Here is a 16816-nt window from a genome sequence, read left to right on the forward strand (position 1 = left end):
ATGTTCAAATCTGTCGGAAATATTGGTCATTGTACAGAGCAAACTCTTTATTTTCTTGTAAATTATACAGTTTAAAAATAAAATCAGGAACTATATGGATTCATCTACAAATTATAAGTCATAAAAATGTAATTAGTTAATTTTATGTTGTCGTTTTGATGAATAAAAAGAGTTAATTGGTAGCGAAGGTAAAAGCTCCGAGGGAAACGTCAACGCCGCTGAGACACACGCATGTAAACAGTTTTATAACTCACCATGGCTGCTCCATTGGTCAGGATTTTGTCAAGGGTAAGGCATTTTCCACGATGCTTTTTAACGTTATTTTATACATTTGTTCGTAGGATAAGTTAAGCGCACGCACATTTATAAACGCAAGCAAAATCTCAGTAACCTTGGCTTGAAGTGACGCATGTTGCTAATGCTAAGCTAGCTGTCAAATGAACTTCTTTCTCTGTAGTTTTGTTATCCTTTTTTGCTGTCTCTCGTGTTTAATTCATTTCAGTTCAAAGTGATTGTTCTGTGTTGTTTATTTGAGTCTCAGATCACACACAGACACAGCGGAGAGAAAAGATGTTGAATGTTTTTACTGTGAAATGGTCCAGAAATTACACAAGAGTTTTGCAAAAAAAAAAAAATCTCTTTCTCTCTGTTTCTCTTTCCATCTCCTCCACTCTAACCCCTCTCTCTTTCTCTCATTCCTCCCTCTCCTCCCACTTCACTTTTCTCTCTCTCTTGCTCTCTCGCTTCCTCCCTATCTCTCCTCCACTCTTCTCTCTCTCGCCCTCTCTCTGTGTTTTTCCCCTCTCTTTTTCTCCCACTCCTCTCATCCCTCTTCCTCTCTTTCCACCTCCTCTCTCTTTCCCTCTTTTCTCCTCCTCTTTCCCTCTCTTTTCTCCTCCTCTTTCCCTCTCTTACCTCCTCCTCTCTCCCTCTTTCCTCCCTCCCTGTCCTCCTCCTCCCTCTCTACCTCTCTTTCCTCTCTCTCCTCCTCTCTCTGCTCCTCCCCCCTCTCTCCTCCTCCCTCTCTCTCTCTCCTCCCTCCCCCCCCTCCTCCTCTCCCTCTCTCCCCCTCCTCCCTCCTCTCCTCCTCCCTCTCTCTCTCCTCCTCCTCCCTCCTCCCTCCCTCTCTCTCCTCCTCCTCCTCCTCCCCCTCCCCTCCCTCCCTCCTCCCCCTCCTCCCCTTCCTCCCCCTCCTCCCCCTCCTCCCTCTCTCCTCAGTCTTGCAGGCAGCTGTCTCCTCCTCTCAGGGCGGTGCAGTGTGGTGGAGGAGGATGGAGGTTCAGGTCCAGTTCAGCTCTGGACCTGGACTCAGACCAAACCGGTGGAGTTTCATTTCCTCCTCTGCAGAGTTTCTCGGAGGAGGAGGCCATGATGAGGGAGGCAGGTGAGGCGCAGAGGAGCGTGTCTCTGGACTGACGCAGCTCGAGATTTATTATTTTTTTTATTCAGAGAAGTTTAGTTTGAAGTTTTTATGTTGTTTGTTTTGTCTTACGATGATCCTGCTCTATAAATAATCTTTACTTTCTTAACTTGGTAACTCACTGAAATATATGAGCGGGACAAAAAGCTGCCTGGAACAACAGCTCCGCCCAGAGCCCTGAGGTCAGAGGTCAGAGGTCATAGGTCAGCTGGCTCCAGACCAGAGGTGACAGAGCCTTTTCTGTGGCAGTGCCCAGTCTATGGAACAGCGCCCTCTGCCTGTCAGATCCTCTCAGTCTTTAACGCAGTTTAAGACTAGACTGAAAATCCACCTCTTCTCCCTGGTATTTAACACTAGTTAGACAGGATCTCTGTGTTTTTAATAATAATAATAATAATAATAATAATAATAGTGATTGTAATTATTTATTTATATTTGAAGTGCTTTGATCGGCTGAAGTTGTTTTAAATGTGCTATAGAAATAACCTTGAATAGTTTTGCAGATGCAGAATCGGTTGTTTCATTTAAAGTATTTACATTTTTGAGTTTGTTTTGTTTTCTGTCAGTGAAGAAATACGCTCAGGAACGCATCGCTCCGTTTGTGTCGAAGATGGACGAGCGCTCGCACATGGACGATGAGGTCGTCCAGTCTCTGTTCGAACAAGGAGTGAGTTTTTGTTCAGAAAATACTACAATACTGAACACTGTATGCTGTAATATTTAGATGTGTATTTCAATGGGAGTGTCAGTGAATTTGAGTTACACATTGTTTTTGTTTGGATGTTTTTATTGCTCAAAAATTAATTGTAAAAAAAAAAAAAAAACATGCATTCTTATTGTGAGCTGAATCGCCTCACCACAGATCTGACTCATAACTTGGCTTTTGGGCTCTTTACATATGTTTGTTCCTTTTCTTTTTCTCCCTCTCATTGTTTCCCTCTCTTTCTCCCTTTCTCTCTCCCTCTTTTTCTCTTTCTCACTCTCCCTTTCTCGCACGCTCTCTATCTTTCTCCCTCTCTCTCTAAATACTCGTTCTTTCCTCTCTCCCTCTTTCTCTTTCCCAGATTACTCTTTCTTTCTTCTCTTTTGTCTGTCCCTTCCCCTCTTTCTCTCTCTCTCTCTCGCTTTCTCTCTTTCTTTCCCCCCTCTTTCTCTCTCATTAGTCTTTCTCCTTTTTCTCTTCCCCTCTCACTCCCTTTCTCTCTCTCCCTCTCTTTCTCTCTCTCATTACTCTTTCTTTCTTCTCTCCCTTTCTCTCTTTCCCTTTCTCTTTTCTCTTTCTTTCTCCCCTCTCTCTCATTACTTTCTTTCTTCTTTCCTCCCTCTCTCTCTCTCTCTCTCTCTCGCTTTCTCTCCTTCCCCCCTTCTCTCTCATTAGTCTTTCTTCTTTTTTCTCTCCTTTTTCTCTTCCCCCTCACTCCCTTTCTCTCTCTCCCTCTCTCTCTCTCTCATTACTCTTTCTTTCTTCTTTCCTCCCTCTCTCTCCATCTCTCTCTCTCTCTTTCCTCTCTTTCTTCTCTCTCTGTTTTTATTGCTCAAAAATTAATTGTAAAAAAAACACAAAAAAACATGCATGTGAGCTGAATCGCCTCACCACAGATCTGACTCATAACTTTGCTTTTGGGCTCTTTTCATATGTTTGTTCTGTGTTTAGTTGATGGGTATAGAGATCGACCCTGCGTACGGCGGCACTGGCTCCTCCTTCTTCGCCTCCATCCTGGTCATCGAGGAGCTGGCCAAAGTCGACCCGTCTGTCGCGGTTCTGTGCGACATCCAGAACACGCTCATCAACACCCTAGTGGCCAAACTGGGAACAGCAGAACAGAAAGAGAAATACCTCAGCCGCCTCTCCACCGACACGGTGAGACACAGACCTGGTACAGACCTGGTTTAGTCCTGGTTTAGACCTGGTTCAGACCTGGTTTAGTCCTGGTACAGACCTGGTTTAGTCCTGGTTTAGCCCTGGTTTAGACCTGGTTTAGTCCTGGTTTAGTCCTGGTTTAGTCCTGGTCTAGTCCTGGTCTAGTCCTGGTCTAGTCCTGGTCTAGTCCTGGTTTAATCCTGGTTTAGTCCTGGTTTAGTCCTGGTTTAGTCCTGGTTTAGTCCTGGTTTAATCCTGGTTTAGTCCTGGTTTAGTCCCGGTTTAGTCCCGGTTCAGTCCTGGTTCAGTCCTGGTCTAGTCCTGGTTTAGACCTGCTTTAGTCCTGCTTTAGTCCTGGTTCAGTCCTGGTTTAGTCCTGGTTTAGTCCTGGTTTAGACCTGGTTTAGTCCTGCTTTAGTCCTGCTTTAGTCCTGGTTCAGTCCTGGTTTAGTCCTGGTTTAGTCCTGGTTTAGTCCTGGTTTAGTCCTGGTTTAGTCCTGGTTTAGTCCTGGTTTAGTCCTGCTTTAGTCCTGCTTTAGTCCTGGTTCAGTCCTGGTTTAGTCCTGGTTCAGTCCTGGTTTAGTCCTGGTTTAGTCCTGGTTCAGTCCTGGTCTAGTCCTGGTTTAGTCCTGGTTCAGTCCTGGTTCAGTCCTGGTTCAGTCCTGGTTCAGTCCTGGTCTAGTCCTGGTTTAGTCCTGGTTTAGACCTGGTTTAGTGATTAAATGTCTGTATATTTCTGAGTTCATATTTCTCACATTTTCTTTCTGTGCTTCAGGTCGGGAGTTTCTGTTTGTCTGAAGCTGAGTCTGGGAGCGACGCCTTCGCCTTAAAAACTCGAGCAGAAAAACGTGGAGATTATTACGTCATAAACGGCTCTAAAATGTGGATCAGTAACGCCGAACACGCCGGAGTGTTTCTGGTCATGGCCAACGCCGACCCGTCCGCCGTGAGTTTGGACTGAAGCCTCACGGAAATGCTCTTCTGTAAAAATCATCTGTAGGTCGAGTTCAGTGCAGAATCGCTACTGATACTTTGCGGTGACGTCACACTGTTCTACATGTATGTCTACGGCAGAATGTTCATCAGTTTCCATGGTGACACAATGCACACATTAGCAAACACTGCGCACTGCCAAAAAAGTCTGAAAACTCAAGAAAAAAAACACAAAATAGATTTAAAGAGCACGTTTTCAGGAGCCTGTGATCATCATCCTGTTTAGGAGTTTGATTTTGCACAAAAACGTGAGAGTTGCTAATAAAAAAAAAACTGTTGGCTAACGCTAACGCTAACTAGCTTGTGACTGTAACATTATTTGAGAGCGACTTGCTTAAGCACAAATCAGCTCCACTGTTGTAGTTCCGGCTACACTCGGCTCTTTCTGGTCGGACCGCGTTAAAACGAAGCTCGGAGTAAAGTCTTAACAGAGCTCCAGACAGAGCAGTGCCTCCAGTTAGCATCACACCCCAGACAAGTAGAGAAGAGTCACTGCTGCTTTTGTGCATTTAGAAATCACTAAAACGAACGAGTTAGCTTTACTTTTGTCTTTTTTTTTAAACTATGGATCAGACCTGGACGACGGGATTACACAGACTCATTAGTTGAAGTACTGAAATACTTCTTTGCGATACCAGATGTAAACGTGTGTGTATTTCCGCGTACAGGGCTACAGAGGCATCACCTGTTTCATCGTGGACAGAGACGCAGACGGACTGGAGATCTGCAAGAAGGAAAACAAACTGGGCCTCAGAGCGTCTTCCACCTGTCCGCTCAACTTCGACAACGTGAAGGTACGAAACCGACCTTTCGAAACTCCAAACCGTGTCTGCGTGAGGCCGTTTACTTTCTCTAGAACATTCTCCAGACTCCTGACATGTGCTGATCTGATTATACGTAAAAGACTGTAGTAATGACATAAAGACACCAGAAGAGGGCGGCAGAGATCAGTGGATTTTACAGCAGCAAGACCAAAACCGAGTTGTTCAAATTATGTTTAATATTCAAGCATTTCAACTGTTTGCTTGATATAATTTCGACCCTGTTTTCCAGAGTATAAGTCGCACCAGCTAAAAAATGCATAATAATGAAGAAAAAAAACATATTTCACATATAAATCACATCTGAGTATAAGTCGCCCCGACGGCCAAACTCTGAAAAAAACAAAAAAACTGCAACTTATAGTCTGAAAAATACAGTAAATTAGACAAATGTATCTGTACGTTTTGAAAAGCAGATTTCCTCGTCACACACAGACCTGGAGTTGTGTTTTGTTTCGTTCTCACATGTTTAAAGCACAAACTCTGCCGATTTAGGCTGAAAACGCTCTGTTCCACCTTGTGATGTCATCATGTGGTGATACAGGAAGTGCTCCACTGTGTTTTTAAACTCCACCTTCACTAGAATCATCTGGATCATTTCAGTCCTGGATTTTTCTCTCTCTCTGTCCTCCCCCTCTTTTCTCCTCTCTTTTATTAGCTACTTACTTCCTTCTCTTTCTTTTTTATTACTCCCCCTTTATCCCTCGCTCCCTTTCTCTCATATCCCTCCTTTTCTCTTTCTCCCTCTCTCTCATTCTCTTTTTCTCCCTGTCATTGTTTCCCTCTCTTTCTCCCTTTCTCTCTCCCTCTTTTTCTCTTTCTCACTCTCCCTTTCTCGCACGCTCTCTGTCTTTCTCCCTCTCTCTCTAAATACTCGTTCTTTCCTCTCTCCCTCCCTCTCTTTCTCTCTCCCGGATTACTCTTTCTTCTTTTGTCTGTCCCTTCCCCTCTTTCTCTCTCTCTCTCTCTCTCTCTCTCTCGCTTTCTCTCTTTCTTTCCCCCCTCTTTCTCTCTCATTAGTCTTTCTTCTTTTTTCTCCCCCTTTTCTCTTCCCCTCTCACTCCCTTTCTCTCTCTTTCTCTCTCATTACTCTTTTTCTTCTCTCCCTTTCTCTCTTCTCCTCTCTTTCCCTTTCTCTTTTCTCTTTCTTTCTCCCCTCTCTCATTACTCTTTATTTCTTCTCTTTCCTCCCTCTCTCTCTCTCTTTCCTCCCTCTTTCTTCTCTCTCTCCCTCTCATCCTTCTTTCCTCTTTCCTGCCCTCTCTCTACCCCGTCTTTCATCTCTTTCCTCTTTCTTCTCTCTCTCTCTCTTTCTTTCTGCTCTTTCTTCTCTCCCTCCCTCTCCCTCATCTCTTTCCTCTCTTTCCTCTCTCTCTCCCTCTCTCTCCCCCTCTCTCTCTTCATTTGTATCATTTCATCTCTGTCTCTTGTCGTTCTTCTGCTGAACTAAAGGTAAAAGTCTCTGTTCACTTGATGACATCACGAGGTGTAACGTCGTGTTTTGATCTTTGTAGACGTCACAGACGAATAATAAAGTGACTCAAACATGTGAGAATGAAACAAACACAACTCCAGGTCTGATTTTGACGCGTTCACAGATTTAAACTCGAGTCCATTTTGCGTCGTCTGTTTTCGTCCAGATGTGATTTTTTTTACGTTAAACTTTCACTCCACAGGTGCCTGAAAAGAACGTCTTGGGTGAGGTGGGTCAGGGCTACAAATACGCCATCGGGATGTTGAACGAGGGGCGGATCGGGATCGCGGCGCAGGTGGACTCCTCGTTAAACGTCTGACCCTCTGTGTTTTCGTTTTGATCTGATCTTTGTTCTCGTAGATGCTGGGTCTGGCTCAGGGCTGCTTCGACCACACGGTTCCTTACACCAGGCAGAGGGTGCAGTTCGGAAAACGGATCTTTGACTTTCAGGTAAGAATGAGGTTCAGATGTCCCCGTGTCCTCCCGCTCGGTCCCAACCAGGATCCAGGTTTAACCCAGTGGGAGAATTCACTCACTTAGTTTAATGTTGGTTTCATGTAGAGGGTTAATCTGAACATTTAAGACCAGAATGAGTCTGAAGCAGCAGAGACAGAGAGAGGACACGGTTTAAAAAAAACAAAAAATAAAATAATAGACCCCCCAAAAATCTAAATAACAAATATAAATATACTAAAAAAAAAAAAAAAAAAAAAAAGTTCAAAATATCAAACATAAATAAATAAATAAAATAAAGAAAATAAACAAAAAAACAAAAAAAAACAAACTCAAAATAACTAAAAGAAAAAAGAAATAAATAAAATAAATAAATTTAAAAAATCAAATTAACAAACAAACAAACTCATAATTTAAAAAAGAAAAAAAAAAACAAACAACAACAGCAGCAGAGACAGAGAGAGGAGACAGGGTTTTTCAATAGAAAGTGAAATGAAGCCAGAGTTGATGGAGCAGGAAGTTCGTCCATGATCACTTCCTGTTTGTCACGCGGCGGCTAACAGGTTAGCTCTGTCCATTCATATAAACCCAGGCTGCTCAGACTTTTTCAGTGTGAGGTACTTTTAAAATGATCGTGTCTGAAAGATCCACCACCGAATACAAAAATGTCACATATATTTATTTGTAAATATTTTATGAATGTCCAGTGCATTTTCATGTACATGAGATAAAACTGCACAACAACTGAACTTCTCACATGTTCATAATGACTTGATGATGATTTCTGCTCTGACACTGAATGAATCAGTGATGCAGAGTTCAGGCAGAAGCTTCTGACATGAGGAAAACTGCATTTTTCGTTTTAAAGCGATAACAGAGATAATCATGTTGATTACGGTTTTGTCTTTTTTTATAGCCATAAAAATCATGTCAAACGAAGTATCAGAATTTACTGCATTTTTTCACACAACTACTTCTATTTTACACATCCATCCGTATTTTTTCTTTTACACATCGAATAAATGAGTGAAAATCCCTGCAGCCCCGTGCTCTCATTCAACACCTTCAGGACAACAGAGGCAGATTTACCGTAATGAGGGTAAAATATTTACATAGCCCCATGTCAGAGACATGGGGCTATGTAAATGGATTTGAGACGCCGTTTGAATTTACACGAGAGCACGAGTGGGCGGAGTTACGCTGCTGGAAAGTCCGCAACCCGCTCTATCGTGATCTACACAAAATGCCTTCGCGGTCGACGTAATGAACCCCCTGATCTAAACTGTCACTTTTCTCTTCACATTTTTCTACAGTTTTGTCCAACACTACGTGGACATTTTGCACAAACAGGGTGGATTTTGCTAAAAGTGTTTTCTAGACATTCGTGGGCGAGTTGTGTGTAAATGTAAACACAGTACATGTGTGTAAATACTAACACAGTACATGTGTGTAAATGTAAACACAGTACATGTGTGTAAATGTAAACACAGTACATGTGTGTAAATGCAAACACAGTACATGTGTGTAAATGCAAACACAGTACATGTGTGTAAATGTAAACACAGTACATGTGTGTAAATGTAAACACGGTACATGTGTGTAAATGTAAACACGGTACATGTGTGTAAATGTAAACACGGTACATGTGTGTAAATGTAAACACGGTACATGTGTGTAAATGTAAACACGGTACATGTGTGTAAATGTAAACACGGTACATGTGTGTAAATGTAAACACGGTACATGTGTGTAAATGTAAACACGGTACATGTGTGTAAATGTAAACACGGTACATGTGTGTAAATGTAAACACGGTACATGTGTGTAAATGTAAACACAGTACATGTGTGTAAATGTAAACACAGTACATGTGTGTAAATGCAAACACAGTACATGTGTGTAAATGTAAACACAGTACATGTGTGTAAATGTAAACACAGTACATGTGTGTAAATGTAAACACAGTACATGTGTGTAAATGTAAACACAGTACATGTGTGTAAATGCAAACACAGTACATGTGTGTAAAGAGTCCTGTCTCCCTCACACTCTTCTGTTTGTCCAGGGGATGCAGCACCAGATCGCTCACGTGGCGACTCAGATCGAAGCGGCGCGGCTCCTCACGTACAACGCCGCTCGACTCAAAGAGGCCGGACGACCGTTTATCAAAGAGGCGTGTATGGCCAAGTACTTCTCTGCAGAGGTGAGACAGTAATATACAGTAATTCTACTACAAATAATACTACAGAATACCACAGCTTTTCAGACTTTCTTCTACAGTGCATCCAGAAAGTACTCACAGCGCTTCACTTTTCCACATTGTGTCGTGTTACAGCCTCATTCCAAATTGTATTAAATTCATCTCTTACCTCAAAATTCTCCACACAATACTCCATTATGACAATGTGGAAAAAGGTTTTTTTGACATTTTTTAAATTTATTAAAAATGGAAAACTAAGAAATCACATTTCCATAAGTATTTACAGCCTTTGCTTAATACTTTCACAGCCTCAAGACTTTATGAATATGACGCCACAATCTTAGCACACCCGTCTTTAGGCAGTTCTGCTCGTTCTTCTTTGCAGTGAAGTTCCATCAGGTTTGAGACGTCTGTGCACAGCCATTTTCAGGTCTCTCCAGAGATGTTCAATCGGATTGAAGTCTGGACTCTGGGCCGCTCCTGGACATTCTCAGACTGGTTCTGAAGCTGATCCTTTGAGATCTTGGCTGTGTGCTCCGGGTCGTGAACCTTCTCCCCAGTCTGAGGTCAGGAGCTCTCTGGAGCAGGTTTTCATCCAGGATGTCTCTGGATAGAAGGAAAAATGAAGGCAGCAATATACAGACTAGTCAGTTCCTGCTGCTGAAAAACATGCCCAGAGCATAATGCAGGCCCCCCCATGCTTCACTGTGGGGATGGTAATGTTCTGGTGATGAGCACTGCCTGGTCTCCTCCAAACATGACGCCATTCACACCAAAGAGTTCAGTCTTTGTCTCATCAGACCAGAGAATTTAGTTTCTCATGGTCTGAGAGTCATTCAGGTGCCTTTTGGCAAATTCCAGACGGGCTGCCATGTTCCTTTTACTAAGGAGTGGCTTTCATCTGGCCACTACCACACAGGCCTGATGGACGGGCCTGATGGACGGGCCTGATGGACGGGCCTGATGGACGGGCCTGATGGACGGGCCTGATGGACAGGCCTGATTGGTGGATTGCTGTAGAGATGGTTGTCCTTCTGGAAGGCTCTCCTCTCTCCACAGAGGAACACTGGAGCACTGACAGAGTGACCATCAGGCTCTTGGTCACTCCCTGACTAAGGCCCTTCTCCCCCAGTTGCTCAGTTTAGACGTCCAGCTCCAGGAAGAGTCCTGGAGGTTCCAAACGTCTTTCATTTATAATTATGGAGGCCACTGTGCTCATTGGGACCTTCAAAGCAGCAGAAATTCTTCTGTATCCTTCCCCAGATTTGTGCCTCAGGACAATCCTGTCTGGCAGGTGGACAGGCCTTTGACCTCATGCTTGGTGTTTGTGCTCTGACGTGCACAGTGGGACTTTATATAAACAGGTGTGTGCCTTTGTAAAATCAGGTCCAATCAACTGAATTTACCACAGGTGGACTTAATGAAGCTGTAGAAACATCTCGAGGATGATCAGTGGAAAAAGGAAGCACCTGAGCTCAATTTTGAACTTCATGGCAAAGGCTGTGAATACTTATGTAAAGGTGATTTCTTAGTTTTCTATTTTTAATCAATTCAAAAAACCCTTTTTCCACATTGTCATAATGGAGTATTGTGTGGAGAATTTTGAGGTAAGAGATGAATTTAATACAATTTGGAATGAGGCTGTAACACGACACAATGTGGGAAAAGTGAAGCGCTGTGAATACTTTCTTTGTATATTAAATAATGTGTTGTGTCCTGTAGGTGGCGACGTTGACCACCTCCAAGTGCATAGAGTGGATGGGAGGAGTGGGCTTCACTAAAGACTACCCCATAGAGAAGTACTACAGGGACTGCAAAATAGGTCCGACACAAAACAACTGCTTCATTTGAAACAGTGGATCAAAGTCACTCCTCGTTTACCTTCTGCATCAGAACATCCTAATGATTCACCACCATGAGTTTATAAGCACGTTTCACAACTTTCAGAGACCAGAGTCCAGTTTATGCTAACGGCTAACACACTCTTCCTAATTCACAGACAATAGAAGTCTTCCTAATTAAACGCAGACAGCTAAACCAGCGTGTGGGCGGGAAGGGGCGTTACCTTCAACAGCCTGGCTCCTGATTGGCTCTTTGGTTGCTAGGACACCCGTGGTCAAAGTTCCCAATATGGAACTCGGCACCAAATTGTCCGTATAACTGGTCCAGCCTCGATGAGCTTCATTTGACTGGAGCTGAGCGCTGGGGGGGACGTCCACTTTGTCCACTTCTTTATACAGACTCTGGTCAGTACTGGGACAGGACACATTTAGATCAAATACACGGGACAAAATGAAACCGACTCATGTCAAATGTGGACAGAAACCACAAAAGAAACTGTCGTCTTCACAAAACAGAAATTCTTGTCTTTTTATCCAAACTGGAATTCTCTTTTTACTCATGTTTTGTCTCTTTTTTGAAGGAACAATTTACGAAGGAACGACAAACGTCCAGCTCTCGACCATGGCCAAGTTCATAGATAAAGAATACGACCTCTGAGACGGAGGGACGGAGACACTCGGAGACACTCGGAGACACCCAGGACGAGACCGGGACGAGACCGGGACGAGACCGGGACGAGACCGGGACTAGACCCGGACTAGACCGGGACTAGACCAGGACTGGACCAGGACGAGACCAGGACTGGACCAGGACGAGACCAGGACGAGACCAGCACAAAATCCAGAATTATATCATGTCTAAACTAGGCCAAACCAGGTATGAATTTGGTCTAAACCAGGTCTAAACCAGGACTAAACCAGGTCTAAACCAGGTCTAAACCAGGTCTAAACCAGGTCTAGACCAGGTCTAAACCAGGTCTAAACCAGGTCTAAACCAGGTCTAAACCAGGTCTAAACCAGGTCTAAACCAGGTCTAAACCAGTTCTAAACCAGGTCTAAACCAGGTCTAAACCAGGTCTAAACCAGGACTAAACCAGGTCTAAACCAGGTCTAAACCAGGTCTAAACCAGGACTAGACCAGGTCTAAACCAGGACTAAACCAGGTCTAAACCAGGTCTAAACCAGGTCTAAACCAGGACTAAACCAGGACTAAACCAGGACTAAACCAGGACTAAACCAGGACTAAACCAGGACTAAACCAGGACTAAACCAGGTCTAGACCAGGTCTAAACCAGGTCTAAACCAGGTCTAAACCAGGACTAAACCAGGTCTAAACCAGGTCTAAACCAGGTCTAAACCAGGTCTAAACCAGGTCTAGACCAGGTCTAAACCAGGTCTAAACCAGGACTAAACCAGGTCTAGACCAGGACTCAGTCTAAGTCCATTGTGAAGTAAAAATGAGTTCAAAGTGCAGTATTTTGTTGATACTGATGAACCTGATCTCGTGGGGCTCTTCTCTGTTCTATAGCTGTAAAGTTTGCTTTAGTTTGAGTTGTATAGATATTTCTTTTATTGATGTTACTCAGATTCTTTTATTATTTCTCACATTTGTGGTGAGTTTGCACTTATGAAAAACTCTTATGTTTCCCAAATCTACCAAAAATACTGTCAATTCTACAGTGAATTAGACGCTTTTGAAAACCTGCGTGTTGTTCCATTTCCTAAATGTCCAGTTAAGGCTGTCAAAAGTATCGAAAATCAGATACTAATCGATACTAGAACTAGTATCGAGACTAGATACTCGTTTGAGCAGGTATCGATACTGAAAAAGTCACATATAAGCCACATGTGAAGAGAAAACAAAGCACTGCCATGTTCTTTTGTCTAAATAAAGAGTTTTTCATTATCCTCGTAGTATCAGAATCAGTATCGAGTCTATTCCTCAGTATCGAAATCATTCTAGTATCGTGACAACACTCTCTACTCTACAATTATATATTTCTCAGTAAGATGATTTGAGATCTTTTGCAAACTTTGAGCTGAACTTTGAATCAAGACAAGACGAGTTCTACATCATTTTCAACTTGTTTTTCTCTTTTTCAATCAGTGCCTTCAGATACTTTTTTTTTTGTGTAATTATATTTGTGAAAGTAGCTTTGCACATCGACTCTCTGTAAAACTGTAAAAACGTGTTAAGTTTGTCATTAAAAGTGAATAAAACACATCTTTAAATCTGATTGTTCCACGTCGTGTCTAGATTTGAACACCAGGGGGCAGCACTTACATGAGGATTACATTGGCTCTGCAAAAACTGTTTTATTTAATCAGCCAATTGTGTCATTATTTAACCTCCTCTCACCACTAATGACATTTGAGCTATTTTGAATCAGGCTTAAGTTTGTCACAGCCTGGATAATTATAATTTACACATATTAATGTTGAATTTAAATAGGATTCAGAACAAAGATGAAGGTGAAGGATTTCTAAGGCCATTTATTTACTATTAGCACATTAGCAAAGGTTTATCCAATAGACATAAAAACTACTGTACACACCAAAAACAGGCTTAGATACAGTTTATAATGTGTTTTACTCATTATTCTATAGTAATAATACAATATATTTACAGCTTGAGACTCACACAGAGTAAATCAAACACAAATATTTAAATTGTGATGAAAAAATATGAAAAATGTTAATGAGATATAAATTTAGACTATAAAAAATAATAATAAAATCAACAGGTGTAAGTCGATAAAACACTTAGAGATATTTGACTGACAGTGTATTTGAATTTAAATAAAGAGAAGAACATTTAAGGGTCATGTGGAAGTGTCACAGTGTGAGGCAGAGTAAATCAGGCTAAAAACAAGAGCATTAGATGTTTGTGATGAGGAAAAACAAGAGCAAAACTGCTACGACTACGAATACTACTACTAATACTACTACTAATACTACTACTACTACTACTACTACTACTACTACTACTACTACTACTACTACTACTACTACTACTACTACTACATGATGTGTCTGTGCAGTTTGTCTTTTAGAGGAAATAAAACATAAAATAAATCTCTGGTCAAATGAAGTCAAAATAAAATCAACATTTACAAAGTGATTTTTCTACAGATTTGACTGTTGTATTTTACACAGAGGAGGGTGAGTCTGTCGGACACAGAGACACTGAGGAGCCATAACAGAGACTAAACCCAGGGATCAGAGTGTGAGTGAATGTGGTGTTGAAGGTGTGGAGGTGGGTCAGTTGGTCAGAGGAGACTGTGTAGAAGGACAGAGAGCCAGCAGGACAGTCCACAAACACTGAGACTGTCCCAGAAGAGGACCAGGGCTGAGGGAGGGAGGTTTGATTGTTATTATGAAGAACATAGAAACCACCTTTAGAACAGATCAGACTCCAGGACTGATCATTGTGTCCAAACCAACTGTCATATCTGTTTCCTTTCCTTCTGATTCCTCTGTAAGACACTGATATATAAACCCATCCACTCCACTGGACCTCCCAGTAACAGCGACCAGTCAGACCAGTGGAACACAGAATCTGAGGCCAGGAGTCAAATCTGTCCTGATGATGTGGATACGGCTGCTCCTCTGTCACAAATGTCACCTTCTTGTTGTTGTCAGACAGTTTGAGTTTTCTGTGAGCTGTGTTTGGATCCAGAGTGAGATCACAGAAATCTGATGGAGAGAAGACACAACACAGCAGCAGTTAGTCCCATGTGGAGACACACATTTAATTATAGTTTAATATGGGTCAATCTATTCATGAAAGATGGATTTAAAGTCAATTATTTATGATGAATGTATTTTTATTCTGATGATTTTATTTGTGAATCATGTCAGTCTTATATTTGGCTCATGTTTCTTTTGCTTCAGCTCTATATTTCCTTTAGTTTCAGAGCCTCACATCTATTTCAGATTCTTTTCAGTGTAAAACTTGAGTTTGTTGCTGCAGTGACAAAGTGCAGCTCCAGTCTCTGACGTCACTCCACACATTCCTACACTCCTCTGTGCTCCATGACACAGACTTTCTCCTTTAAAATGTCTCTATATGAAGGAGAGGAGAACAGGGGATTGGTTTAAATCCACTGTCTCCAGAAGAAGAATGAAGATCACTGTTGTGTTTGAGCTGAAACATGAGTGCAGTTACACAGCTCCAGACTGGACTCTTCAGGATCTGCTTTAAGAAGAACTCTGGATTCAGTCATGGACACAGCTGTGGACCTCACAGTCTGAGGCCACACAACAATATATATTCTATGTGAGGTCCTTGGACCATTTTATCCATTTAAATAAGTGTCTGTTTCAAATGGAGTTTCTCAAAACTTACACTTTCTGAGTCCTGGTGTTAACCACTGAGCTCCAGCATGGTCCAGTCTGAAACACACGACATCAGACTGAAACACACGACATCAGACTGAAACACGAGACATCAGACTGAAACACACGACATGAGACTGAAACATCAGACTGAAACACACGACATCAGACTGAAACACGCGACATCAGACTGAAACACGTGACATCAGACTGAAACACGCGACATCAGACTGAAACACGCGACATCAGACTGAAACACGCAACATCAGACTGAAACACGCGACATCAGACTGAAACACACGACATCAGACTGAAACACGCGACATCAGACTGAAACATCAGACTGAAACACGCGACATCAGACTGAAACACGCGACATCAGACTGAAACACACGACATCAGACTGAAACATCAGACTGAAACACGCGACATCAGACTGAAACATCAGACTGAAACACACGATATCAGACTGAAACACACGACATCAGACTGAAACATCAGACTGAAACACACGACATCAGACTGAAACACGCGACATCAGACTGAAACACGTGACATCAGACTGAAACACGCGACATCAGACTGAAACACGCGACATCAGACTGAAACACGCGACATCAGACTGAAACACACGACATCAGACTGAAACATCAGACTGAAACACGCGACATCAGACTGAAACATCAGACTGAAACACACGATATCAGACTGAAACACACGACATCAGACTGAAACACACGATATCAGACTGAAACATCAGACTGAAACACACGACATCAGACTGAAACACACGACATCAGACTGAAACACGCGACATCAGACTGAAACACGTGACATCAGACTGAAACACGCGACATCAGACTGAAACACGCGACATCAGACTGAAACACGCGACATCAGACTGAAACACACGACATCAGACTGAAACATCAGACTGAAACACGCGACATCAGACTGAAACATCAGACTGAAACACGCGACATCAGACTGAAACATCAGACTGAAACACACGACATCAGACTGAAACACACGACATCAGACTGAAACACACGACATCAGACTGAAACACACGACATCAGACTGAAACACACGACATCAGACTGAAACACGCGACATCAGACTGAAACACATGACATCAGACTGAAACATCAGACTGAAACACGCGACATCAGACTGAAACACACGACATCAGACTGAAACACGCGACATCAGACTGAAACACACGACATCAGACTGAAACACGCGACATCAGACTGAAACACACAACATCAGACTGAAACACACGACATCAGACTGAAACACACGACATGAGACTGAAACATCAGACTGAAACACACGACATCAGACTGAAACACGCGACATCAGACTGAAACACGTGACATCAGACTGAAACACGCGACATCAGACTGAAACAC

General features: G+C 42.5%; 2 protein-coding genes across 2 annotated transcripts in view; both read left to right on the forward strand.

Annotated features, from left to right (window-relative positions):
- The window catches only part of LOC117387594 (NACHT, LRR and PYD domains-containing protein 1a allele 5-like), a 769741-nt gene that overhangs the window by 30289 nt on the left and 722636 nt on the right, over positions 1–16816 (forward strand). The window lies entirely within an intron of this gene.
- Positions 202–14184, forward strand: acadsb (acyl-CoA dehydrogenase short/branched chain). The gene is made up of 11 exons (XM_033984361.2): positions 202–288; positions 1219–1384; positions 1987–2087; positions 3075–3281; positions 4057–4227; positions 4943–5068; positions 6772–6864; positions 6930–7019; positions 9088–9225; positions 10945–11044; positions 11645–14184. Exons 1-11 carry the CDS (start codon positions 256–258, stop codon positions 11719–11721), a joined length of 1302 nt encoding a protein of 433 aa, XP_033840252.1. The 5' UTR covers positions 202–255; the 3' UTR covers positions 11722–14184.

The sequence above is a fragment of the Periophthalmus magnuspinnatus genome, chromosome 19 (genome assembly GCF_009829125.3).
Source record: "Periophthalmus magnuspinnatus isolate fPerMag1 chromosome 19, fPerMag1.2.pri, whole genome shotgun sequence".
Lineage (NCBI taxonomy): Eukaryota > Metazoa > Chordata > Actinopteri > Gobiiformes > Gobiidae > Periophthalmus > Periophthalmus magnuspinnatus.